A 27,470-nucleotide genomic window follows, 5' to 3' on the forward strand; every position below is an offset into this window, starting at 1 on the left:
CCCCGCGGCCCGGACCCGCGGCGCGGGGAGGAAGGGGGAGGTGACCTCGTCGAGGTCGGACCTACGGAGCGCGCGGTGTCGTTGCCCGGCGGGAGGGCGGACACGCGGAGGTCGCGCCCCGCCCGGGACGGGACGGCGGTTCCCGCGGTGAGGTCGAAGCTGAAGAGCAGCAGAGCCGAGGCGTGCAGCTGCAGTTCCTCCCCCGACAGCGTCTGCGGGGAGCGGGCCGGGCTGGACGGAGCCGGGGCCGCACGGAGCCCCGCTGCTCCCCGGGAGTCGCGCCCGCCCCGCGGCCGCGTACCTCATTCTCTGCGAAGCCAGAATTCACGGGGACAAAAAGCGTTTTGGGAGCGGAGTCGTCGGACAAATAGGTGAAAAACTCCAGCCCTTCTGCCGAGCCGTTGGCAAAAGCGAGCAGCAGCTGGAAAGGATCCCATCAGCACTGCGGGCAGTCCGGGCCGAACCCGCTCGGTCCCGCTCCCGGCGCGTCGCTTACGGAGTAGAAGGTGGAGAAACGCGCTTCCTCGGCCAACACGTCGGGCAGGCGACCGCGGCACCACGTGCCGTCCCCCACGAAGCCGTCGGGGCACACGCACGTCACGTCTGCAAGGGAACGCGGCGATGCGCCTCGCGGTGCCCCGGGCCGCCCCCGGCTGCCCACCGCCACCCCACGCCCCACTGGTGCGTCCCTCCCGGCACCGCCCCGTGCCCGCACCGCTCACCCTTCTCGCGGTAGCAGAAGGCGTCCCACGTCTCGCTGAGGTTGCTCCGAGGGCCGTAGTCCACGATGCCCACGTGGTTGGAGCCGCAGCTCGGGGTGGGGAATGCCGTGGGGTAACCGGCGGTGCCGTTATCCATCCACCCCACCAGGCACAGGTGGAATCCCATCTGCCGGGAAGTGGAGCATCAGGGGCCAGGGTCAGGATGTCTGCGATGGCTGTGCAGCCCCACACCACAGTGTGCCTCCTCCCATCTCAGGTGTGCCCCATCCCAGTGTCACAAGCGAGGCCCAAGTTCGTGGCTATGAGATGCTCCCCAGTTGCTCCACTGGAGCAGGCCTCGCAAAGAGAAGGTGGCAAAGGCCACAGGGGGGCTGAGGAAGAACCCAGGAGCACAGGCAACCTCCTATGAGGGGCACAGAGCATGGCCCATTGACCCTGCTGCTCCCCACCTGCTGCGCGGCCGCCAGCTGCTGGAACGTGGCCAGGACTGCCCCCTCAGCAGCACACGCCTCCTGCGCCTGCACGTAGGTGAAGTCGTACTTCTTTCGGGGTGATTGCAGATGGAATACACCCATGGTCTTATCTGCAAAATGGAGCCACGGAACATCAGCGCAGCACCAACCCCACGGCGCCCAGGCCTGCACCCATCCGTGGCCCCGTGGGCGCTCACCGTGGAAGTGCAGGTCGGTGCAGATGGCCTCCCGGTGGCACTGCCCGTTGCTGTCCAGGCACCGGTCCGTTGGGGGCACGGCCTCCTCCAGGCACTGGATCCCATCACCAATGTAGCCCCTCTTGCATTCGCAGCGTCGCTTGTTCTGCAGCACAGAGGAGGGATGGTGTTGTCCATCGTGCAAGCAGCAGCTGATGAGCTGTGCTCCTGTGAGCTCAGAGCACTGCCACAGCTGTGCAGAACCGGAGCAGAATGTGTGGCCTCCGTGGGCTGGCGGCCTCTGTTCCAAGCCTGCATCCAGCTGCAACCCCCCCAAAGTGTTGCACAGATGGCTTCCAGCTAAGCTGCAGGGATGTGACACGTTCCAGCACTGCACTGCAGGCCACAGTGAGCAGCTTTGTTCCTCTGCCAATGGCCTTCACGGTCCCTGAAGGACCATCCAACACCCAACAGCCCTGAAATGCCATCGCTGTGGCAAACCCCGTGCCTGTTGGGCAGAGATGGGGGAGAAACCGCCCCAGCATGACACCAGTGGGAGCTCAGCCTCGTGTATTGTGCAGGCCTGAGTACAACAGTGCGGAGTCTGCACAGCAGGGATGCTGCCCCTGTCTGTGGGCTGTGCTCACCGGCCCGGTGCTGATGCAGTGTGCGTGCTCGCTGCAGTCCCCATTCCTGCCGTCTGCGCAGCGGTCAATGGGCTCACAGACGTAGCCATCTCCCCAGTACCCCACAGCACAGCTGCAGGAGACGTTGACACCAAGCTGCGTGCAGGCAGCATGCGTGGCACAGCCACCGTTGTCCTGGCTGCACATATCAATGGCTGCACGGAAAATAGCGTTACCATCACTGGAGCACCGTTCTCCTGCCCTTCTCACCACCCCCAGCACGGCCTACCCCCATGGAGCTGCTCCGACCCCACGGCCCCACCTGTGCAGGTTCTGCCATCCCCTTCATAGTGCATGTCACATTCACAGAGGTTGCCAGCGCGGCAGGAGGCCTGGGGGTGGCACGGAGGTGAGCAGGTGGGCTTCACGGCTGAAACCAGAGTGCGGGTCAGGAAGCCACAGGTGTGCTCCAAGGGCTGCAGTGCAGGACAGCTGCCCAGCCCCAGAGCCCCTCTGGAGGTCAGTTAGGGGGACGAGGCCACTGGCCCAGCCGTGAGCCTCATGGGGAAAGTGAGGGGTTGGCAGCCCTCACCCAGGGGAACTTCGCAGCGCTCTCCAGTCCAGCCCTCGGCACAGAAGCAAAAGCCATCGCCGTGCAGCCCTCCATTGCACACACCGTGCTCAGTGCAATTACACTCTGAGGGGCAGGAACACCACTGTCACTGCTCTGCTGTGGTGGCAGGAAGGGCCACAGACAGCAGTGTGGCAGTGCACACCACACGTGTCCCTGTGCCTCCAGACCCAACTGTCTGCTCCACACGTTCCCACACAGAAGGGGACCACCCAAAGCCCTCATCGCTCAGCACCCCCTGCCCTGCTCTGTTCCAGGGGACACACAAGTTCTTCCACTCAGGGCTCCTTTCCCTCCCTCTGCCGGATACACCCCAGGATCTGCCCTACCAGGCTCTCAGCCTGGTAAACCTGGAGGAACAATTGAACCCAGTGCCTTTTAGAAACCAGAGCCAGAGCACCACTGGACTGCAGTGAGCCCTGCACGTCCCCTGCATGGTGCAGGTATTATGCACTGATTCTTGTGCTCACCCAGCGCCTATCCATCTCCATCCTGCAGCCACCTCTGCAAAAGGCACTGTGCAGCCTCCCTGAGCTCCACATACCTCGGCATTCAGGCCCATATCTGCCTGGTGCACACAGCTCACAGCTGGTCCCAATGAAGGCCTGGCTGCAGTTGCATTGCCCCGAGCCACTGATTTTGTCATCGCAGATCCCACGGTTCCCACACGGCGCCTCGAGCCCCCCTGGGCACGCTGCAGATGAGGACCTCCATGAGGCTGTGATGATGTGGGGCTGATGTGCTCTGGGGCAGCACCACTCACACAGAGGTGACCACACAGTGCCATGTATGGCATGCTTAGTAGCCTGGGACAGCCCACGTCCTTGGGATGGGGCTTGAAGAAGAAGGTTGGTGTGTATCCAGGCTGGGCCCTGCTGCCTGGCCACGCTGAGCAGCCAGGAGCTGCTGTGCAGAAAGCACAGAGCCCATAGCCAGCTGTGGCCATGTGCTGGGTGCATAGGGACAGGTGATGCGACTGCTCACAGCCCTCAGCAGCCCATGACTCACCGGGGCTTTCTCCAAGGAAAGGGAATTCCCTGTTCCAGCCTCACCACATTTCCCCATCCCTGGATGGGGCTCTCTGCCTGGGCACTGCCCGCCCTGCCCCCCAGGCACTAGGGATCCATGCACGCTGCCTTACCCTGGCAGTCGCGGCCGTAGTGGTTGGCGCAGCACTGGGGGACCCACTGGGTGGAAATGCACTTCCTTCTGCAGCCTCGTTTCAGAGGCCCCCTAGAAGAGAAGTGTCTTCTGAAGGGTTCCCACGGGGAGAAAGACCAGGACGGCCGCAATGGGTGTTTATGGTGAAACAGTTGGTTTTCGAAATAGTGGCAGCCCCAGGTTCCCCCCTGCGAGGAAACAGGCAAAACACAGAGTTTGCCACATTGATCGCTGGACACCATGCCCCTTCCACCTCGCCTCGACCCTCCCATGCCCCTTGTTCGCTCCCACAACCAGTAATGGAGGCTCCCTACTGTGGGGTGGGAGGCAAAGAAACTGTGGGGTGACAGAGAAGCAGTGCGGGAGATGCTCCTGCCAGGACATTGTTAACCCCCTCCCCCCCAGCATCCAGGCAGAGCTCTTTGGCCCTGAGGCCCCCACAAGGCTCCCTGTGCTGCTCCAGGCATGGAGCTGGGTCCCTTACCCACTGCCACCCACATTGGGACTGGCCAGACTGTGCTAACCAAGCCCATACTGCTCCACCAAATGGCATGGCTGAGCCCAGCACACACACGTGTGTCTTCATTATGCTGCTAAAACGTGGGGGGGTGTTGTCAGCAGCCCTCAGCAGGCTGCCTCGATGCCAAAGGTTAAAGCTTTACCCGTTGCACTGAGCCAGCAGGGCAGGGTGGCTCGAAGCCACAGGGTCCGCAGCTCTCCATTGATCTCTGTGGAGGGAGAAAGAAACCCCACAGCCACTCAGTGTGGGTTCTGCTCCTTGGCTGCAGGGAGCTCTGTGAGGAGGAGCAGCAGGCTCCCAGAACCTCTCCTTGCTGACAAAGGTTCAGCAGACAGCGTGGATCCTCATCAGCATCACCCCAACTGCTCACCTGCAGCTCCACAGAGACGAACTCATCGCAGCGAGATCCCAGATCTGGTGGCTCTAACAGCCTGTCGATGCCATAAGCAATGCCCCCATTGAATTCCATGTGCCTCTGGATGATCACAGCATCACCATTTCCCACCAGAAGCTCTCCCTGCCAAAGGAAGAAAGCACCTCATGATCCTGGCACATCCTGCACCCTGGCTGCACCACCTGGACATCATTCATTCTGGCTGCCACTTCTCAATCACCCCAAGAATTCTTCGCAACCTCCATGCTCATATCCTTATCCACCCAAATACTGTTTTTCACAACCACCTCTATTAAGAAATGGTCTGTCCAGGTCATGGCAGCAGCGGGTTGGTGCAGCAATGGGGCCATCACTGCGTGTATCTGCAGGGACCACGTGCCTCTGCCCTCTCCTGCTGGCTGGTCTCTGAACCTGAACCCGGCTGCAGCCATGGCAACGGGGCATCCCAGTGTGTGGGCAGTCCCACTCCATCTTCCCCTCCTGCTGGTGTATGAGCATCTGCTGCACATGGCAAAGTGGGACCAAGCACCACCTTCACGTACCACATGGGTTCTGCTGCAGCTGAACGAGACAGTGGAGCCATGCATGGTCCGTATGGAACTGACGTGGGGCATGTTACCAGCAACAATCTAAGAAGGAAAAATGATCAACACAGAATCACAGAATCATAGAATGGTTTGGGTTGGAAGGGACCTTTAAGAACATGTAGCTCCAGCCCCCTGCTATAGGCAGGGACACCTCCCTCTAGCCCAGGTTGCTCACAGCCCCATCCAGCCTGGCCTTGAATGCCAGGAAAGACAGGCAAAACTGACAGTTTGTATTTCAAAAAAGGAGCACTGCCTGGTGAGGGACAGGGCCAGCAGCCACACTGAAGATGTGCGACGTGGCAACACACCCTGCTAGTAAGGGAGTAATGGCATAATGGTTAGTCCTGTCATGAGCAGTAAGGGACTAGTGTGTGCAGGCAGGCCTGGCAGGGCTCAGCTTGATGCATCGTCCCCATAGAGAAGAGCTCATGTGAGCCATGAGCTGGCTGCTGGGAGAGATGTGGCCTCCTTGCAGCTTTTGCAGGAAAGGTTCAGCTCAGCCACGCTGCACCAGAGGTTTGTGATGGAGTGCTGCATACACTCAAACAGGGCCTGGTCTTCCCAGCACAGCTGGTATGCAGCTGATATGCTGCATGTTCTACATGGCAAAATATTGGGCAAGGTCGCTCTGGTGCAGCTATAGGCGGATGTGTGACCTGGGAGGCATTCAGCCTACTTGCTGTTACGTTTACCTTCGTGCCTCTGATCATGTGTGCCTTGAGGTAGGAGGCCAGCTTGCCCCGGTGCTCCCTGTGGTACAGCCACTGCTGCCTCTTCTCTGGGAGGGCATTAAACGCAGCATCTGTAGGCCACAGCATGGTGAAAGGTCTGTGCAGGGGGTTACTGACCAGCGGCAGCAGCTCCGCATCCTGTCCAAGACAAGAAGGGATATGAAGAAAAATTCACGGGCCAAAATGGAATGCTCACATGTTCACAGCAGCTCCCCAGGAGGCAAGGCTCACCTTCAGCAACTTGCTATAAATGGTGTACCCAAAGGTCTCTGCTGCTTCTGTGATGTTCAGCTGCAGAGAGAAGGAAAATTGTCACCAAATGCCGCTGGGACTGGAGTTACTGTGCCAGTTTGTCCCCCAGGAAGTTAACAATCACAGTAGGTAAACACAGTGCATTCATCTTCTTGTGGCTGTGCCATAGATTTGGCCCTGCAAGTGCTGGAATGCAGCAGCTACCCCTTTCCTGATTCGTGCAGGTCAGACTGCTATGGTGGGAGCTGGGATGACTTTCACTGTGCTGTACAGATGTGTTATTTACTGTAAAATCCAGTGGCTGTGCACTGCTAATGCATGTTTTAGCAGTGCCAGAGAGATACTGGCATGCAGTCTTTGCACTGGAATAGGACTGTGATGGTTTGCACCAAAGATGAGCTTCCTCCCCACACTCTGTACTGTTTTCTGACCGTATTCTGTCCCAAATACCACTGTGCCACAAATGCTGTCACCTTCACAAGACAGACCTGTGTGCTCAGACATCACCTGCACAGCTTGGAGCAGGAGGGAGCAGCATCCATGGGGCAGGGAGAGGGCTTATTGGGGCAGCAGTGTCAGAGCTGCTGGGAGGAAGATCCCAGCCCTGTTTTCACCACAGCAGCTCTCCGGGCTTTGGACTTACCTGTGAGATTTGTGAGGAAATGTTACGGCTCACCAGGTCACTTGGAATGAGGATCTTGTTGATGAAATGGATGACCCCGTTCACGCCGACGATGTCACTCATGATCACTTTGGCTTCGTCATTGAGATAGATGCTATTCTGAGAGAGAAGGGATGCAATGAGGTGCTCCCGTGGGGCACTGCCCTCGGAGCCATCAGTGGGCGTTACTTGTTACAACTAGCAGGCCTTCAAATGACAGCAAAAGCGACAACCTGTCAAGCTGGACAGGGAAGGGAATGGTGGCAGAGAACTACCTCTTTCTCAGTGATCTTTATGGTGTGGCCAGATAAAGATGTAAGGGACTCCTGGGCTTCCAGGTCACTCAACAGCAATTGCTGGCATCCCACCATGTGGTAACGAAGCAGCTCCTGGAGGAGACCTCTGCTCTTCCACTCCTCAAACTACAGAGAGAAAACAGGAACACTGAGGGCACTTTGCCTCTCCAGAGAGGCAAATGAGGGAGACCTGGATTATCCCAAGCCTTTCTGCTTGTCCTGCCCCACTGACTCATTCCTGCAGGAAAGCTGGCTCCCCCAGACTGCAGTGAATGCACACCTCCATTCAGGAATGTGGGGAAATTTCAATCAACCTTGCAAAGGTTGCCTTACTGGAAAACATCAAGTATACTGTCCATGAGTAATGTCTGTCAAGTAATGCCCATGATACACAGTTCTTGGGATTTGTTCCTTTACTGGGAGTATAGTGCATAGGAAAAAAGCTGGGACTTGAGGTGTGAAACTGCCCAACAGGACTTAGGGTATTAGGATCTTCCATCACACAATCACACCAACACCAAAAAGCTGCTGGTCAAGAACTGTCCAATTCACGGTGTTGTGGATAAGGATCTCTCCTCCCTTAGGTCTCCTCTTCTTGGGACTGGAGGGAAGAGGCTAATGGAAGTGGGATGGCAGGGTATGGGGCATGGGGAAGGAAAAAATAACAATCTGTCTTCATAACAGGTGCTCTAAAGCCTTGCTATTAGCAACCACTCATAGTGGCAATGAAAGTCATCGCACATCAGTGATTTGGCAGGACTACAAGACAAGGCCTCCAGCAAGCATTTCCTTACAGCAGGAACCATGCCCAACCCTGCCCAGACTGGGAGCAGAGAGGCTTTCAAACCTCACACTGATGGAGAATGGAGGATGCACACTGATGGAGGAATGGAGGATTTAATGCTCTTCAATGCAGCCCCATTGCTTCAAGACACTGCACCTGAGGGTGTCTGGGATGGGAGGACACTTACTGTTGTAGAGTTTCCTATGAAGTCTGCCCGTGGGACGAAGACAGTGAAAGGCCCTGCCCCACTGAGATCCTTGTTTTTTTCTGCCTGTGGAAGGAAGCATTTGTGGGACAGCAAACAGCAAACATAGTTCCAGTTAGCAAGACCCTCTGCAGAAAATACTAAGTGAAATTCACAGACCAAGGCAAAGCTATTTGTCACTGACCAGTATCATCTTAAAGAACACAGATGCATCTTCTATCCTTGCGAGTTCCTTAAACAAAGAGAAACAGCTGGTGTTAGCATAGCTCCTTCCAACCAGCCAGCACTATGACCTGCCCCTTCCATGCCAAGTCACTCTGGTAAGACATCAATTCTCCTGACACCAGAGCCCTCCCACCCCTGTCAGCACTGTGAGCATGGAGGACGTGGAGGTACAAAGCAGGCAGTGACCTCTGCCTGACCATTCACATCAGAGATGCTGCAAGATGAAGAGGGCAGGGACTGCTGAAGATGGAAAGCTGGCAGCTTCTGCAGGGGTTGCTCATGGGGCACCTCAAGTGCTTCACAGAACATCCATTTTAATCACAGTATGCTGCCACCAGCAGTTCTGGGATGCTGTACTGAGTGGCAGACAGAGGCTTAGCAAGGCAACCTCCTCTACACAACGCAACAGAGCAGGACCACAAAACTGAGCCACTCTCTTTTCTCCCATCTCTGTTGTGGGCATGACAACTGTTCATCTCTGATAGCTTTCCATTTGCTTCTACCAGAAAGGCCAGCAGTTCACCCAAGCACAGCCACTGAGTTGGCAACAGTGCGGGAGAGAGTCCTGGCCATGTCTCCCTCTGGCCTGGATCCCACATGCTGGCACCAGGAACAACTGCTTTGACCCCACAGACTGGGAGAAGTGGATTTCCCAGGAAAGAGTTGCTTGTCACATTTAGAAAACATGACACGATTGGAGGCATGGCCACAGCTGCCAACAGAACAGCAAGACTGTCCACATTGCAGCTCCCTCTGGAGCAAAGTTGCTTTATTGCGATTGTGACCCCAAGTCAGAACCCCAAATGTACTTTCCCTCCTACACCATGCACACATGGTGATATGACACTAGAGACCTGCAGCTCGTGCTTGGAGGGAGGTTTGCTGTGGGGCAGGAAGCTTGAACACAAAAGATGCTGTGCATGTTTCTCACCTGATACACTTTACCACGGCAGGTGAAGCCATCTCCAATGCTGTGCCAAGAGCAGGAGCAGTTTCGAGTGCCAGGGCCTGTGTATTTGCAGAGCCCAAAGGGACTACAGCCTCCATTGTTCTAGCAAGAAAAGTGAAAGGCTTACACTTCAAATTTTGAGCACATTCCACACAAAATGGATGCAGAGAAAAAGGCCCACATGCCTTCCATTCTATGTCACTCTTCCTGCACTGCTTGTCCCAGAAGAGGGACACCCCATCCTAGTGCCACGTGGCTGAGATACTTGCAGGTCATTGTGAGAAACAGTAGAAACCAAAGACACCATGAGATTCCTTATGTATGTAAGAAGGCAAGACAGCTGGCACTAAACAAACAGGTTACCCTATCTTTGCTTCTAATTGTTGGGTAAAGAAATGCTTCAAGGATGTGCCCTTCACCCTGGTAATAGGAAAATGCAGACAAACCTGTTCACACAAGTTGATGGGGTTGCACTGTCTCACACCATCCCCACTGTAACCAGGAAGACAGTTACAGGCAATCTGTAGAGAAGACAGATACTTTGTCTGAAACTTGGACCCAACAAAGAAAACACACAATGGCTGAATGGATGGAAAACATGTGCTGTAACATCTGTCCCACACTCCATTCCTTCACGAAGAAAGTCAGGTTTGTGTCAACAACTGTAACCTGACATCACCTCCAACCTCTGGCCAACAGAAAGCACCTGCTTTTGAAGAAACAGCAGGCTCTTCATGTCCTCCCCAGGCAACTGTTCTTTGTGGAAGGCAATAAGTACAATGCTAGCATTGCCATGGGAAGGACAGTCTTTTGGAAAATGATACATCTGTGACAACTTCCATAGTATCTCTGCCCTGACATCCATCTTATTACTCACCTTCCCTGGGCCTGTTTTAACACACTCTGCGTTGGTGTGGCAATCCCCGCTGTTTTCAAGACAAAGATCAATTTCTGCAGCAAAACAATAAGGTCATGTTATTGCTGAGGGCTGCCCAAGGCAGCTGGGAACTGGTGATCCATAGAGGTATTGGTAAAGCGACAGGGAGGACCTTCCCAGCTTTGGAAACTCCCTCATGGCAAAGCAACTTGCAAAAGCAAAGGAACAGGCAAGAAGTGCGAATTTGACTCTTGCCACACATGGGTTGTGATAAATTTGCCCCCTGAGAACACCACATCCATCTGAGCACACTTGGAATGATAGAAGAGGGCTGGACTCTCCTGCAGCTCCAGCCTCACCTCAGAGCACCACAGAACATTGGCCAGCCAGTGAGACAGGTGCCCGGAGGTGGCACTGTGTCAGGGCAGCAGTGACCACATCACTCCTCAGGACCTGGGAAAATTCTGAGCACATCCCTGCAGGTACGTATGTATGTGCACAGAAATGTGTGCATGCACCCCAACAAAAGGCAGAAATGGTTGAATCAAGATCAGCCACTAATTACTGACTCTGAAATAATGTCTGCATGAGCAGACAGAAAGAACAATCGAGTTATTTGGTGTTTTGACCTGAAACGTTAATGCTTTTTGCCTGAAATTTCCTTTTGCATGAGCCACGTCTTGCCACCATCACCAACACATGGGATGTCACTCACCCCTGCAGAGTGTCCCATCACCAGCATAGCCTTCTTTACAGACACAGGTTCTCTCTCCTGGGGACACTTTAGTACACACAGCATGTATGGAGCAGCCACCGTGATCAATAGTGCATGGATCTAATTCTGTGATTGCAAACAAGAGAAGCAGAACCAACTTAGAGCCTCTAGGGAAGATATACAGGGTCAGGATGATCGTTCATCTTAACAAAAATCACATCATCTTATTAAAATCCCTTTCTTTCTCAATGAAACTTTAAGGGCAGGGGCTTCACCTGGGTCTGAGAGGGCAGTTCAGAAGTCATGCTGAGCTCAAACCAACCCCACACCAGACTAAGAAGTCTTTCCACCGTGTTTGCTTACAGATGACCAATGATTAATCCAGCAAAAAATCCTTTCCTGCACAATGTACATGCGTTTTCACTTTTTCCTTTCAGTCATTTTCAAAAAAAGGGCAATGCTGAAAATGAACTATGACATCTACCACTGTTTTGATTTCTCTGCTACAATATTATTACTCTGAGCTACAATATTACTACTCTTGTCTGGCATTTGACACAGTCAGATACATATGCAGCTCCAGAGCAGTACCCTGAAATCCTACTTCACCTTGGCACAGATGCTACACTGCTTCTACCTGCTTTCAGCATGGCCAACAAATATGAGGGATGTGACATCTTAGGGAATCAAAGCATTCATATTACAGGGATTATTGGCCAAAACCACTATAGCTTTGCCACTGTTGCTGTTATACCTGAACAAGCACAACCCATTCACGTACACTTTTCTCCATAAGAGGTAAGAACTGCCCTGTTACACTTGCCTTTTTGTCTCTCTCTTGCAAAACCTTTGTATGTGTGCAGACTCTACGGATGTTTGCAAACCTTAAATCCTGGCCATGTCTGACATACCTGTGCAGTGTGTCCCATTCCCTGTGTATCCAGCAGAACAGAAGCACATAGGTGGGGAATCTGCAGAGACATTCAGGCAGCTGAAACAAGACGGAGAAAATTTATCACTGAGTGCATCTGATTTGCTTGGTCAGTGGCAGAGAAGAGGCTGACCCCCAGCTCACTACAACCTCCCTTCAGGAATTTATAGAGAGCAATGAGGTCTCCCCTGAGCCTCCTCTTCTCCAGGCTGAACAATCCCAGCTCCTTCAGCCGCTCCTCATGTGCTCCACACCCCTCACCAGCTTTGCTGCCCTTCTTTCAACCCGCTCCAAGGTCTCAATGCCTTCCTTGCAGTGAGGGGCCCAGAACTGGACACAGCACTCGAGGTGCGGCCTCACCAGAGCTGAGTGCAGGGGAGCAATCACCTCTCTGCTCCTGCTGGCAACACCGTTCCTGATGCAGGCCAGGATGCCATTGGCCTTCTTGGCCACCTGGGCACACTGCTGGCTCATGTTCAGCCCAGCATCAACCAACACCCCCAGGTCCATTTCCTCTACGCAGTTCTCCAGCCACTCCGCCCCAAGCCTGCAGCATCGCCTGGGGCTGTTGTAGCCAAAGTGCAGGACCCAGCATTTGGTCTTGTTGAACCTCATCCCATTGGCTTCAGCCCAGCTCTCCAGTCTGTCCAGATCCCTCTGTAGGGCCTCGCTACCCCCAGGCAGATCCACACTTCCAGCCAACTTGGTGTCATCTGCAAACATACTGAGGGTGCACTCGATGCCCTCATTCAGGTCATCTATAAGGGTGAGGACAGGCCCAGCACAGACCCATGGGGAACACCACTCATGACAGTCGCCAGCTCCACTCACCACCACTCTCTGGGCCTGGCCCTCCAGCCAGTTCCTTACCCAGCCAGGAGTGTACCTGTCCAAGCCACAGGCTTCCAGCAAATGGAATCATCCTCAACAGAGGATGAATCCTGCTAATTCAAAAGGTCTTGCAGACCCCAAGACCCAAGAAGAGCATTTGAAGAAGAGACCCATCATCATGGCAGCGTGACAGAGGTTTGCACAAAACAAAGACTGCCTAACAGCTGCACTGCTCATAGAACACAGATCCTCCTGTCTGTAGCTTGGCCCCTTCCTCCCTGACCCAGCTACCCAGTACTCATTATGGTCATGGAGTGCTCCAGCAGGTGGGGGGTGATAGCTTGTTGGGACCCTGTAACCATCTGGCTGCATCCAGAAATGAGCTTGTGGCCTTGGACAGTCACACAAAGAGCTGGAACAAAGCTCCTGGGCAGCATTGCTGGGTCTCATTCATGTCAGCAAGGAGCCAAACAAGTCAGCTGAGCTCCACAGGGTGCTTTGCTCATCTATCAGACTGCAGGGAGGACTATAAGCCCAAAGAGAACCCTCTGCTCATTGGGGCCTGAATGACATCTGTTGTCACTCAGACCTATTGCCTAAATTCTGGGGCAGGTCTGACAGAGGCTCCTGTTAGCCACCTGGGACCACTGCAGAAGCAGGCCAAGGAGCTACCACCCAGGCACAGGCTTCACACCCTGCCCAGACACTTGCTTCAGCATGGTACCATTGCAGGTGGCTGTGTCCCAGTGCCACAAAATGGGAGAGCAGGTAATGGATGGAGAAGGCAGCAAGAGCTCCTTTGAAACCCATCAGCCCACAGGATTTTTTTGTGGGGACAAAAGAGACAGAGGGGGCTTGTCAGTGCCTTGCTTTGCTGCACAACTAAGGGTAGGTTTGGAGCTGCTCGGAGCCTCTGCCTTCTCTCATCTGCACACATGGAATCCGTTTGGAAAGATTTTATATTCAAACAAAATCTTAAAGGAAAGTGGATGGGGCTTAGCACCAAAAAGACTGAAGAATGAAACAGCCATTTATGCACCATAAAAGAGCAGAAACTGTCTCCAAGCCCTCTGTGATGCCTGACACACGGAATCAGTCTTCTGTAAAGCATAACCAAGCACAGAATGGGTCTCAGAATGACCCAGCCCTGTGGCTGTACTTACTTAGCCATTTGATGGCAAGTGTTATTGCATAAATCCACCTCAATTCCTGCAAGAGAAAACACAAATGTGACTTGACATTTCCAGTACAGCACTCGCTGAGGATGTTTCTGCCATCTACAGCAAAGCTCCTTCCAAACATTCTCCCTGCCATGATCATGCCCTGATCAGTGATGGGGCTTCAAAACTGCTAGGAATGAAGCAAGGACTGAAATCTTGTTATTCCATTCACACTGAGAGCTTTGGATTTGCTCCATTCAAAGTAAAACATGGTTTTGTTTTGTGTTTTACATTTGGATTAATAGGACAGCTCCACTTAGTTTCCATTTCTAAATGTTCCCCAAACATTTGATGTCACTACACACTCAAGCTTTGGGTGCAAACCTTTAAAATCCCCCTACCCCTGTGATAATAATGATCCCAAATCCCAGAACAACCATCTTTGACATACTACTACCACACACTGTGACAGATTTGCTGGGAGTTGTAGACCATAGGCTGAGCTCACCTAAACCAATGAGCCCGTGGGCAATCCAGCAGACACACTGGGGCACTTTGGAAGTTTCAAATCAAGCACTGCCACTTTCTTAGGCAAGTAAGAGGAGTCATGGCCAACCCAGAACAAATAACATTAAGGCTCATGTGCTGCTGGGGAAGTCACACCACGGATGCAAGAATGAATTAGTACAGTCTAATAAACCTCCTGGTGGATGCAAGCACACACAGCTGTGGTCACCTTGTTCAGCTAACACAGATTTGCTCTAGCAGCTAAAGAGAATTACTCTGATTCCTCTGTCAGAACAGTGATGTTACACCACAAGACCCACCACATTCACGTACTTTCACGGCAGCCTGGGCCCTTCCACCCAGGAAAGCAATCACAGCTCCCGTCCCCTTGCAGTCCATCGTTGCATATGCCATTGTCACAAGCACATTCTGTGGGGTAAGAATAGGTGATCATCATTGTCAAACCAACCAGCTCTCAAAAGCAGAATCTCATTGCCATTTCAGTGTCTGCTCTATTCCTAATCCAATGCCTCTAGCTGCCATGTAGAAAATGCTACAGGAGCATCGGCCTTTGTTCCTTCACTGCCAGATCCCAGTGATCAGGAGCAGACCATCTCTACTCCCTACAGTTTGGGAAGCAACAGGATGAGCAGCAGAGCAGTGGTTACTCCTTCAAGAATGAAAATGGGGCCACAAGTGGCTGATCACAAACTCATTCCCACAGCCCTTCCTTGTTGGGTCACCAGCCGTGGGCCTGTTTCAGAGGCTGTGGGTCCACTTTTCTCCCCTTGCGAGCAGAACATGAGTTGCAAAATAGCTGTCACCTGATTTGCAGTCAGCTCCATACCGGCCCACTTCACACATTTCACAAGCGGTGCCGTGGAAACCTTCCAGGCATTGGCACTCTCCGCTGCCCTCGATGCCGTCCAGGCATTCCCCGTTCCCGGAGCACCACTGGCCTGGCTTTCCTGGACACATCTCACACATGTGTCCATAGTAGCCGGGGCAGCAGACAGACCTCTGAGAACCAACAAAAGCAGGTTGGGGTGAGCTGTCTGATGCAGCACAGATGAAGTAGCAAAAGCATGTCCCCCAGGCTTATCGTGGAAGATACTCTGCTCCTTTAACTGTGCAACAGACATCACTCTGACAACACATGAGAAGAGCAGCTGTGTGCAGGTAGGGGTGAGTGACCCCCCGAGAACAGGGCTCTCAGCTGCCCAGACTTCATGTAAAGGATGTGTATGGCTGCTTGAGCAATGCTGGTCATATGGTGACACAAACATTCAGCCCCATGCCTATCCAGCTTATCTCCTGCCTGCGTTCCCTGTGTCCCATCAGTGAGATACTCTGTTGAGCAGAGAGAGGCTCTGACAGAGAGCACTTCAGTCCCAAAGCCTCATTTCACTGCTTTCTCTCTGCATTCACCCACAGAGGGAGGCAACCACGATGGGACCTAGTTGGAAAATAGAGGAGAAATATAATCCAGGGGAGAGACAGAGGTGCCCAGAGGGGGCTGGGATGGCTGAAGCTCTGCCTGTGGGCATGGTATTTCCAACTGCCTCTGTCCCTTCCCAATTTTCCATTCCCACCAAACTTCTCAGGGAGATGTTTCAACAACCAAGAGGGGTCAAATTCACACAGGCCTTTCTTTTTACCATTTCCTCTTCAGGAATTTTCTCCCCATCTATGTTTTCACAGAACTGGTGAGGGCATAGTAACAGGGAAACCTGTTCCTCACTTTGGTTTGGTTCCAATTAGTCATCAATTATCCAGAAGGGCACATGCACAAGTCAAATACCACCAGTCATGCCTCATTTCCTTAGGAAATCTGACTATAAACATTCAACTCCTTCTCTTCCTCTACAGCAAAACCCAAGGTAACAATGAAAGAGCAGCAGACCACAATCCCTCACTGCACAGACATTTCCGTTAGTTTTTTCCTCCGGTGCCCTCTATCTCCAGGATGGAGAGCAATGCCCAGACAAACCTGTCTCAGCTGTGCAATGGCACACGTTCAGCCAGGATGTCAGTCCAGCACAGGCTGTGTTTCCACAGCTGTGTTTCTAACACCCTACTCGCTTTTATCAAAACGAATCCAAACCAAATGTTATTCTTACCAGGGAAACTTTTGCACAGGTGAAATAGCAACCACTGTCCCCAGAGCGCAGAGTGCAGTGAAGGAGATTCTTGCTTCCTGGAAATTCCTGCCAATATAATTAACATAGATACATATAGCAGACATTGCAATACTCAGACTGTATACATCCTGATGCATACAGCAGCGCTCCTGCTTAACAGAGGAATGAAGCTTTTTACCCTCTGAGAACAGCCCTAAAATCTGGATATTGTGGGCTGAGAGAAGTGAGCCATCTCTGGGCCTGGCATTAGTTGCCCACACAGCCTGCCTCGTTACCTGACAGATCTGTGGTATGAATGTCAACATAAATACTGAGAAAAAGTGGTTGGCAAATTTTTGGCATAGCGTAATGAAGCCTAAAAATAATCAGGCATTTCACAGGCAGCAGAAAGATGAAATGGTGATTGTGTTCCTCTCTGACAGTGTTTGTCACTCACTCACAAACAAGGTGCAGGTTCAACCAGCTAATCTCCACGAACGCATCCACAGCCTAGGAAACAGCTATTGGCACACCTATCCTTGGTGATAACATCCAAAGAGGAAGAGATCAAAGAAGAAATCTGATTGCCACCCCTACCAGGGGAAAACTCTCCACACTGTTGCTTTGAAGTTGTCCTGAAATTCAAGCAAAGGCCCGGTGCCACCCCTGTAAGGAGTCTCACAGTTCACATTCGTGTTTTTCCTGCATAAAATTCCCTTGGTTTCTACTTTCTCTTGCAAACTTTGCTAATTAACAAGCCACAGAAGACTCAAGGACAGAACTTGAATATAATAAGGTAATAAGATGACATCTGTAGAGTTATAAAAGGACATCAAAGCACTATCAGCAAACAGCCTGTGAGATGCCACATGAACTCACCACGAGAACTGATCCTGGAGGACACTTGATCCCCTTCTCACATTTGCCGCACCTTGACTAGGGCACAGAGAACAGGACAAGTCACATGTGTGCCCTCTGCCCATGTAGCACCAAGACACTACTCCTGGACTACAAATGGTGCTGTACAGGCTGCTGGCCGGGACAAAGATGCTTTCATCTCCATGACTCAAAACACTGAAAGAAGAAAAATCACAATGCCGGTCCCCCCGCTCCTGGCTACTGTCAAAGGCACCACATAAGGTCTTATTTCTGCACTCTGGCAATGAGACTGTACCACTAAACAAAGCAGAAAAGATAATACATTATGCCCCTTCTGACCCTCTCAGCTGAGGTAGGGCTGTCTGCAAGCCTGAGGTTCCTGCATGCAGGCCTGCCTCAGTCTGACCCTACAAGCTTCAGATGGCCAAAAGCCACAAGATAGATGGAGGCTGGGCTTTGACTCATGACTCCCATGCATTTTGTAGGGGAACTTGTAGCCAGCAAACTGGAAATCATCATTACCCTTTGTATAGTGGTGGTATTGGCAGTGCAGCGATTCTTCTGTATCTGGAGGACCTGTGAAACCCCGATTAAAACGCCGTTCCTCGTCTCAAAGAATTTTCCATCCAACGGAATATTATTGACAAACTTCTGCAAAGGAGAAGGAAAGGGCTGAGATGAAACCTTCAACTCTTTTGTATAGATTGCTTGATGACTGACAGACAGCCACAGTATGGAAATGTAAGAGTGTCCCAAACAGATACGGGTGCATCAGAGGCAGAATAGCCTTCCCTCCTTACCTGGGTGCTGTTTTGATAAAACCTTAACCAGTAGGAGAGCCCTAACATGCTGCTCTTATGGACTCCACTTCTCAAATCTGCTGGCAAGAGTTTCTCTCCCAGTATAATGTGGAATTGCACTGTCTCATTGTCCTAAATGCACAAAATGAAATAAAATGAAATAAAAAAACAAATGATAGACCACTTGACTTCCTAGACTACAGTTCAGTCAAAGGTATGGCATAAGAAGATTTACTAAGCATTCTCTAGTAGCTAATTAAGTCCACAGAGCATAGTAACAACTGATCACACCTTGATGGCTCTTTTACTGGATGAAGCCACAAAAGTTTTTTGGAGCCTTTCAAAAGGTATTAAATTGGCAGATACACACCATGGCCAGGCAGGATGCAGAACATCTTCTGCCATCTATCATACGCAAATTTAGTCATAAGTTTGCATGTGGAGTCCCAGTAGACTTTTCACATTGTAACATCACAGGAAACCCTCCCTCTCACTTTTCTCTCCCACATTTCTCCTAGCTTATAGCATCAGATCCTCCTATCCATACTCAAATTTTTCTGAGCTCAAGTTTATGATCTGATGGTACATATGTCCCTGCAAATATCGCAGTACATGTTGGGGCTGCAAGCAAGCAGTGAGCTTACCAACTGTGTGACATTGGCAGCGTGGCAGTACTCCTCGATGGAATTATTTCCAGGAACAAAGACCGTGTATTTTTCAGAGGACTCAATTTTTCCAATGAGCTGGTATTGCTAAAAAAGGCCACACATTGATATTAGCAATTACACCTGTATTTACTGAAGCCAGACTGCATGTGAAATCAATTACAAAGGCAAAAGCACTAAGGAAATGCTTGAAAAATGGGGATACAACTTCTGTACAGTTACGTGTGTCCAACTGCTTGCTCCCTGGGCTAACCTGAGCACAGTTCCTTATTATTAACAAGCCTACCTTTTCCTCAAGGTTTTTTTTGCCTCCTACAAGCATATGATTGCCTGCAGTAGATTGGTCATCTTCCATTGTAATAAGATGATATAGGGACCTAACTGTAAGTACACAGTCCTTCGACTGCTGAAAAGATCTTCCCTAGAAGATCACTTTGGGATAATATGAAACAGATGGTCTTCCTTTACTCACCAGTTGGCCAAAGTTTAGGCCCACCTGCAAAGGGTAAGTTGGGAACCTGCTGACATCTGTTCTGACAACCACAACAGAGCTGCTTACCTCTAGCAGCTTCTTGAATGTGCTGAATGAGGCAACTGCATCAAGCTGTTTCTGCAGCCCTGGAGGACTGGGTGGGACGTCTCCTAAACGCGGCAACAAAACCTGCAGAAAAAAAAAACCAAGCTCATCAGCAAGTTCGTGCAAGAGAGTCTGAGGGAAATAATTTCTGCCCTGCTTGCAAGAAAAGCAAGTAGAAAATGTGCCTCATTTGGCAAAATTCTGCAAGTCTTAACTCTTCTTCTTCTATAAGCCAAGAGGAACTCCCTTCCCACTTGTCCCAGAGATATATACTTAAAACACCAGTATACAGGAAACATCTGTCAGGACCTTGTGACAATCAAGTGTATTTTTGTCATTATTGTTCTAACTGTCTGTATATATATTATTCCTTGCCTCCATCTCCGATGTTGTCAACACCAACTTGCTACAACTGTACTTTCCAGTGTGACATATACCAACGTACCTTGCTGAGTATGTGAATGATGCCATTGCTGGCAGGGATGTCACTGACAACTAGACTTGCATTCTGAATGGTGAATACCTGCAAAATTATCAGAGAGAGAAGCAGAAGCATCAGAAATCACCAGGTACACACAAACCTGATACATTGTTCAAGGCTGCACACAATGAATCTGGGTGCAGTTTTTAGAAGATTCCTATGTTGGAATCCACCAGTGACCCAGCCAGGTTCTCCAGTGGTTACAGCAGTTCTTGAGAGGTTTAATTTGATGTTGGCACATGCTCATTATAGGAGAAACTCTTACACCACTCTCAGTGTTTCTCTGCCATCTGATCCGCGGGTTGAGGGTGGGTAATTCTGGCCTGTCATACTTTCTGAGCTTTTCATCAGTGAAGACACCTTCAAGAAAGTGGGCCCTGAAGGGAATGCAGGCAGATAAAGAAATGGTGAGGATGCTGTTCATAACAACGTGGAGATCAGGTCATCTCATCCAACATTCACGCATCTCTCATATAAAGTAGGTAAGCATGTGGTGAGAATGACAAGGAATTACTTGGCCTTACACATCCTCGTGACAGGGAAAATCTCTCCCTGCACATATACGAAAGATAAATCCACTTCCAATTGCCTGAGCTCTGTTACATTCCAAATACTTACTATATTATTTGCCCCCTATACATTTAACTATGTTTCTGTGTTTCTCTCTCCATAACTCTTTATTGAGGATGTACAATTTTGTTACTGTTGTCAGGCATAGGAAAGCAAAGGCAAGACTCTCCTCGTACCTGACTAAAAATGGCAGCATGTAGGGGGTCAGCCAAAAATCTTTCTCACTCTTGTTCAAGCTTTTGATAGCTTCCTCTGATGGCACCAGGACAGTGACATTGGTTCCTGCTGGGATGCTGAAGAGAGATTTCTGTTGTCGAAAGCACAAAGATGAACAAATAAGACGTGCCAGTACCACATCTGTTCCATAAAATATAACCCACAGCCACCCTGCTTCTGCAGTCCTGTGGGATGGGCATGCAGAAAGACAGTGTTTGCAGAGGAGGCTCTCCTGCCATGTGGTACGAGAGCCGTTGGCAATCAAATGGGAGTTAAGCCAAAACACCTGATACCTTTTTGCCAAGGAGAAATCTGCAACTTTAAGCTCTACTTTCACATTTGAATTACTTTTCAAATCCCTTCAATCAAATCCATAAATTCTTTCTGAACACTGAGCATCACTTTTAGAGGAGGGACCGAAATTATCCCTGGCAAAAGCTGTGTGTGCAGCTGAACAAAGGCTCAGTGAGACGCCATACATCACTGTGTGTTTTCACAGCCTTACTCCATCATAAAATCCAAAGTTCTTACCTTAACCCAGTCATAGAAGCCTGCAAAGTGGGAATTCCTGGCCAGCTCCTACCAAAGAGAAATAAAAGAAGGGTTACATCAACCTAGCAGTAGAGCTGCAGGACTGGGAATCCCTTGGCAGGGGACAGGAGCCCATCCATCATTGCCACCTTGGCATTTCTTTTTCACCTCACAACCTTAACTGCACCTTGTATTGCAAGGAGGGATGGGTGCTCCTGAAGCCAAACTCTAGCCATTAAAAATATGTATATTTTACCCATTGAAAAATATATATTCCTAAATAAGTAGTTATTTTCAAGTTGTTTGCAATTGCTGCTGTTTACTAGGGACAGGGATTGAATCCACAATGGACTTTGATATTTCTAGTGGCAGAAAACAGGCCTTGCTAACTCTGAACTGAAAAATTTTCCAAGCAATAGAGAGTACTGCACAGAACAGACAGGGGTGAAACAGCCTGGAAAGTACTGCCAATGATTTATTGAACACATTGGCCTTCATACCATTAGTGTTTCTGTGGTCTTGGGCAAAAATAAACTGTGTTGTCTGGCGCTGGGAAAAGTCAGCTCAGGTAGCAGAGAAAAGAAAAGGGAGAGGAGAGGAGAACCATTTCTCACTGACCTCAAAAAGACCTCTGATATTTATTCTTTACTCACTTTCAGAACATCCCCATAGCATGTCATACCATCTCCAACATAGCCTTCAGGGCAGGCACAAGACCTCTCCCCTCCTCCAAGGGGTACACACATGGCCTGCAAACACAACAGAAGGAGAAACTGGAGAGCGAATACTGGTTATGAAGTGTTACAATGACCTAGGAATCAAACACTGACTTCCCACACCTGGGCTAAAGGAGCACACACAAACATATTCCTCCTCTTGCCTTTCCATGCCACTGAGTTTATACCTTACACAGAAGGCCTAGTTGATCACTTTGGGTTGTGTGAACTCACAAAACTCAGAGGATCCCCCTAAGTAGGTCAGAGACCAAATCTTTATAACACCTCAGAGGCATGCCAGTAGGATGATGCAACATCAACTCCTGCAATATTCTGGATGCCATGGCTGGAAACAGGGAACAGAGGAACCTCCACTGCCACGCTAGCCTCTTCAGCTACTCACCAGGTCATGGCAGCCACCATTGTCCATGAGACATGGGTTGATTGCATCGCAGTTGTGGCCATCACCAGCATAACCTCTCTTGCAGACGCACTTACTCTGCAGGAAAGAGACATTTCAGATCTATCAGAGCATCTTCATTTGCAACCCAAAATAGTTATTAGGCAGCAAAATCTATTCTGAATTGATCTCCCCGAGTTTTCTTCCTCAAGAGCTGAAAATGCAGAGATAGTTCCTTAGCAAGGCATCATACTCTACTACAGCACGCATGCTGCATGGTTACTCAAGTGCACTGATCTGTTGCACTGCTTGGCAGTGAGAGGGACACTTGGGAATTACAGTTTCCATTTCTTTCCAGCTTTTCTGAGAACAACACAGACTTTGTGAACAGTATGAGAAGAGAGTTCATTTCAAAGCTTCCTGCATATGAGGCATCTGGAAAAGCTGTGTTCTGCTGAAGATCTGGCACCTTTTCTGAGCCTGTGGTCCAATGCTTCCTTTGCTCAGTGGGGTAAAGCAGCAACCACCTTGGGAAACCACCTCTCCCACACAACCTCCTCCAACCTCAAGATGCCCCAGTCTCAGCATGGCTTCCTTCATTAACTATCCAAACAGCTACGTGTGATTTTCTGTACATCTTAGCACTGCCCAGAGACAATGCTGTGATCCGGGAACAATTCGGGCACAGCAAGCAATGCCTTGTTATGAAGTTGTAGTCTCTTTTTTTAGCTGCATAGAAGTGTCAGAATAGTGTAGCAGCCTCAAACATACCAGTGCCCCCCACCACACACAAGAACCCTGTGAGGGCCTCGCAGGAGCTGGTGTTTCTGGCAGCAATCAGGCTTTGCTGGTGGCCAGCCCAGTTTCTACCTTCAGCAATCCCACAGAACAGCTTAGGAAACATACATCCACCATCAGTCTGCTTGGCATAGCCCATACCTGACCAGGGCCGATATAAATGCAGTCAGCATTGATGTGACAGTTCCCTCTGCTCTCCTGCATGCAGTTGTCTATAGCCACACAGGCCTTCCCATCTCCAGTCCATCCCACGTTGCACTGGCAGGTGGCATTGCCAGGGCCAGTACTGGTGCACAGGGCCTGCAGGAGAAGGGAGAGAAAAGTATTACACTCAGCAGAGGAGAGGAAGGAATGCTGTGCAAATGCAGAGACAAATCTCTTTCATCAGACTGAGGAGAGTTTCTGAATGATCAGATCTGATTGCAGCATCGGGGATGGGGCTGGAAGCATCTTGTTCAGAAATGGCCTAGATGCCATCTGGCATCTTCATCATAGTGATCCTGGAAACATTCCATGTTTTCAGAAAGGTGGACACTTGTGTTTAAGGTGGCTCAGAATTCCTGGGGCAATCCCTGCCACCCCAAAAAGCTCTTCCATTACAGAAAAAAATATTCCCTGAAGAGGAGGAGCACAATTTTCTGCCCAGACATGGAGGCAGCAATGACTGCAGCTCTCTATCTGCAAAGATTTACTGTATATCCAGTGCCATCCTATTTCCTTCTATGCATTCCTCTCACTGAGGGATCAAAATCACAGAGAGATCTGACCATTTGGTAGTTGCTTCCATTGTGCAGAACCACAACTCCTTACTAAGGATGATAATGCAGTTTTGGAGGTTACTAGAAATACGAGTTGGAACTCACAGCCAAGGCACAGCCTGAACACATATTAAGAGAGCATGAGGGGAAAAGGAATACAAAACAAAAAGCTGTGCAGCTTATCTCTGTGGCTGCCAACACATTTGGACAACCAGCCAACTCATCCTTGAGGTGTTGCATTTGGCCACCAACCAAATGACTCATCTCCTTACAATGACTGACTTGAGGTAGCTGTTATTATGCCCCACCTTACAGATAAGGAAAGATAGGCCAAGACCAGTGCCCAACAAATGTGAGAGTCCTGGATCCCTGCTCTGACTGTTCAGCGCTCTTTCTGCACACTTTGATAGTCTAACCTCACTTACATTCAAAGAACAGCCTCCTCGTTCTGGCTGGCTGCACAGATCAATGGGCTGGCAGGAAAACCCATCACCTTCATATCCATCCTTGCAGATGCACCTTAAAAATATAAGGACAAAAGATAGTACAACCCCTTCTTAAGACAGCAGAGAGCAAAACAACGGTTTGAGCCTTGCAAACAAGCAAGAACCTGATCTCTAATGTTGCAGGTTGGCTGCATCACTTGAACAATTCTGTGCAACAGGTACACAAAGATGCATGCACAACTGCAGGGTTGGCAGCCTCACAGCCAGTGTATATCTATACAGTGACAACACACCCACCTGAATGTGTGTGCCAGAAAGACTGACCTTGCTGTGTCATTGAGGCTGCAGACAGCATTCTGATGGCAGTATTGGGACAGCCCACTCGGGCCACAGTTCATGGAGGTCTTGTCACAGAATTTTCCAGTATAGCCTTCCTTACAGGACCAGGACTGACACACACCCCCACTGCCAGGCCTGTTGTCACACACACCATGGACACAGCCACAATCTGTCAAGGATATGAAGAAAGATCAGACTTGAAGCCACCACACCAATGGGGTTTTGTAGGTTCTCATCTTTCCTTCACAATCCCATGACATCAAGTGATCATTCCAGTTCTTAATAGAGGGGTGCCAGCAGAGAGACATTCACCAAAACATGGCTAGGGAACAGATACTGGGACTGCCTGGGTCCAAGAGGTTTATGTGCTTCTAAAGACAGGCTCAAACTTAAACCATCAAACACAAGGTCCTTGGTAAGTGGGAAATGAAAATGTCTTTTAACAGGAGAGATGTGCACCAAAGTTGCACACCTACATTTGTCCAGTTTCCAAGACCTGTATTACCACTGTCATATTAGCCATGTTTTCTCTGCTGCTGTTTGATGGGACACTTGCAATGACATTTCCATCACTTCTTTCACAGCACTGGTCTTGCATGAGGGGAGCCCTGGATACACAAACCTGCTCTCTACCTTAGCCCTACATTTTGCTGTAGTCTCTCTCTCAGAATTACCAACCTTCATCACAGTTCTCGCCATGTTTGTTTGGGTTTGAACAGATGTGGCAGGCTATTCCTTTGAAACCTTCAAAACACTGGCAGTTGCCATTCCCATCTATGCCATCGCTGCACTGGAAAGAAACAAAAAATGCAAATGATACAGAAACTCAGCAAACGAAGGCAAAGCCAAGCATTTCTGACAGTTGCAGTAAAAAACAGGACTTTGAAGAGTGGTGGTAGTAATACAAAATCCCACTTAGTCAGTGTTGCCTTCAAAAGCCACGACATGATTCACATTAGAGCTGAAAAGCTAAAGCCTGCTGATGAATACATGCCATCTTCCCTGGATGTTCTGTGGCCAATGCTTTGGGCTTAGGCCTGGAGCACAAATCCAGAATTACACTTATCTAGAACAACTGTTACCATAAAGAAAAAATACCCTACATTGCCATTTCAAAAGAAATAAGCAAACTACTCTTTCTAACCACCCTGACTCAACTTCTCATTGCAGCACAGCAGGATTTTTCATACTTACATTTCCCCGGCCATAGCACGGGTTGGTATATCCCCCTGGGCATGGTATGCAGTCTGGACCAAAGAATCCTTCGCAGCACCCAGGTTTCTGAGACAAAAGCAAAATCCTTAAGGCATCAAGTGACATAGAATGTATTGCCTGGAGTTGTCCTGCTCTCACAGTTCTGAAATCCAGGTTCTCCTTCCTGTGATCACAGGCTATACTGAAATAGACTGCCTCATTTGTTATCTGCGTTTCTAAGAACACTCATACTTAGAACTGTACACTCATTTAGATTGAAAAAGACCTTTAAGATCAAGTCGAAACATAACATTTAGCTTTAATTCTAAAAATGTTTTCCAAAGATTCCCCTCTTTCTGATTGCAGCCAGTTCTTTTCAACATAAACCACTACTTTCTAATTGGTTTTTGTTTCATTTTTTATGACTTTTTTATGCCCACGTTTCTCTTTATTTCACCAATAATATTGTCCCACTAGCTCCTCATTTATCATCACTCTGTACTTCTTTGGGAGGGAGGTAGCAGCCCTGGATTGCAAACCTTATCACAATGACCAACAAAAGAGGAATCACAGGACAAACATCCGTCTGTTGTTTAATGAGATACTTGCAAATCTTTCTGTATAGTTGGCACTGGGACAGCTCAAAAGCTGTCAAATGTGAGGTCCGTAAACTCTACAAGAGCCACTTTTCTGATCCATCTGACAGTGCTTCGTAAACAGGATGCAATCACTTCACAGCTTATGGCACTTTCACTGTGCCCTGCTTCCTCTGGGAGACATGGTTAAAACTTGGAGAACATCACACCATTTGTCCCAGAGGTGGCTCCCTCTGGCTTGGCTGGTTGAAACTGATGCGCAGTACATTTATTTAATGTACTGGAGCTGAACTGAGCTGCTTTCTGATGTTCATAGCAGGCTAGTGCTGTGTTCTGCTCCTCGTCTACCAAAGAAGGGTGGGCAGTCAACCCACCTCCTGGTCCTGGAGACAGACCTTTGCATGGGACAGCCCTCCCTTGTCTCCCAACCCATCCTTGCTCAACTCAAGGCACTGGATTCCTTCTCCATGGATCGGGCAAAGCAAAGTTGAGCTCCTTTCAAAGGGGTACAGCCTTCCATCACACTCACCACAATGGTCTGATTGCAGTACCGGGCACACCCCCTCTTCAGGACATTCAGTCCTTGTGGATCATGGATGTAGACACATTCTTTTGGGAATGGTGTTAGTTCCTGTAGAAACAAATCAAGTCAGTGCTGCCTGGTTATATCTGCTTGGTAACCTTCCCCTCTGCTCTTCTTGCTGCAGATAGCAACTGTGACCGACCCTGAGCTAAGGAAGTTCACAGAGGAGCCAAGGTGAACACGATCCCAGTACAAATGATCCCAGAACACGAGGAGCCCAAGAGGTTTCCTTTCAATGCTCTTTTATTCTAACAATTGTATGTGTGATAAAAAAGGGAGCACAAGCAGGGGGAAAGGATGGGGAGAGAGGAGAGAGGTGAGAAAGAGAGGGAAGGAAATGGGGGAGAAATAGAGGGTAAGAAAGAGGAGGTGAAAAGCACGGGAAAA

General features: G+C 50.0%; 1 protein-coding gene across 4 annotated transcripts in view; it reads right to left on the reverse strand.

Moving 5' to 3' along the window:
* Positions 1–27,470, reverse strand: part of STAB1 (stabilin 1) — a 53,713-nt gene that overhangs the window by 1,759 nt on the left and 24,484 nt on the right. For 3 of the 4 annotated variants that reach the window (XM_090147941.1, XM_090147940.1, XM_090147942.1), the window contains 46 exons: positions 27,030–27,131; positions 25,905–25,991; positions 25,389–25,500; positions 24,696–24,879; positions 24,351–24,444; positions 23,309–23,467; positions 22,373–22,468; positions 21,907–22,002; positions 21,254–21,301; positions 20,683–20,813; positions 20,202–20,313; positions 19,901–19,978; positions 19,438–19,539; positions 18,858–18,965; positions 18,214–18,345; positions 17,936–18,064; positions 17,414–17,470; positions 16,535–16,621; positions 15,239–15,434; positions 14,748–14,843; positions 13,911–13,956; positions 11,897–11,976; positions 10,986–11,111; positions 10,271–10,344; positions 9,840–9,914; positions 9,376–9,495; positions 8,404–8,451; positions 8,202–8,285; positions 7,210–7,356; positions 6,917–7,054; positions 6,253–6,312; positions 5,983–6,159; positions 5,246–5,332; positions 4,680–4,826; positions 4,452–4,517; positions 3,770–3,977; positions 3,173–3,322; positions 2,590–2,694; positions 2,320–2,427; positions 2,019–2,212; positions 1,393–1,537; positions 1,172–1,305; positions 723–888; positions 497–603; positions 302–421; positions 62–212 (listed from right to left, as the gene is read on the reverse strand). In XM_090147941.1, the coding sequence (XP_090004067.1) occupies positions 62–212; positions 302–421; positions 497–603; positions 723–888; positions 1,172–1,305; positions 1,393–1,537; positions 2,019–2,212; positions 2,320–2,427; positions 2,590–2,694; positions 3,173–3,322; positions 3,770–3,977; positions 4,452–4,517; positions 4,680–4,826; positions 5,246–5,332; positions 5,983–6,159; positions 6,253–6,312; positions 6,917–7,054; positions 7,210–7,356; positions 8,202–8,285; positions 8,404–8,451; positions 9,376–9,495; positions 9,840–9,914; positions 10,271–10,344; positions 10,986–11,111; positions 11,897–11,976; positions 13,911–13,956; positions 14,748–14,843; positions 15,239–15,434; positions 16,535–16,621; positions 17,414–17,470; positions 17,936–18,064; positions 18,214–18,345; positions 18,858–18,965; positions 19,438–19,539; positions 19,901–19,978; positions 20,202–20,313; positions 20,683–20,813; positions 21,254–21,301; positions 21,907–22,002; positions 22,373–22,468; positions 23,309–23,467; positions 24,351–24,444; positions 24,696–24,879; positions 25,389–25,500; positions 25,905–25,991; positions 27,030–27,131 (5,269 nt within the window). The remainder of the gene's footprint in view (positions 1–61; positions 213–301; positions 422–496; positions 604–722; positions 889–1,171; positions 1,306–1,392; positions 1,538–2,018; positions 2,213–2,319; positions 2,428–2,589; positions 2,695–3,172; positions 3,323–3,769; positions 3,978–4,451; positions 4,518–4,679; positions 4,827–5,245; positions 5,333–5,982; positions 6,160–6,252; positions 6,313–6,916; positions 7,055–7,209; positions 7,357–8,201; positions 8,286–8,403; positions 8,452–9,375; positions 9,496–9,839; positions 9,915–10,270; positions 10,345–10,985; positions 11,112–11,896; positions 11,977–13,910; positions 13,957–14,747; positions 14,844–15,238; positions 15,435–16,534; positions 16,622–17,413; positions 17,471–17,935; positions 18,065–18,213; positions 18,346–18,857; positions 18,966–19,437; positions 19,540–19,900; positions 19,979–20,201; positions 20,314–20,682; positions 20,814–21,253; positions 21,302–21,906; positions 22,003–22,372; positions 22,469–23,308; positions 23,468–24,350; positions 24,445–24,695; positions 24,880–25,388; positions 25,501–25,904; positions 25,992–27,029; positions 27,132–27,470) is intronic. The other variant, XM_031609438.2, reaches the window with a different exon arrangement.

Source organism: Phasianus colchicus, chromosome 11, assembly GCF_987193195.1.
Source record: "Phasianus colchicus chromosome 11, bPhaCol1.hap1.1, whole genome shotgun sequence".
Taxonomy (NCBI): Eukaryota; Metazoa; Chordata; class Aves; order Galliformes; family Phasianidae; genus Phasianus; species Phasianus colchicus.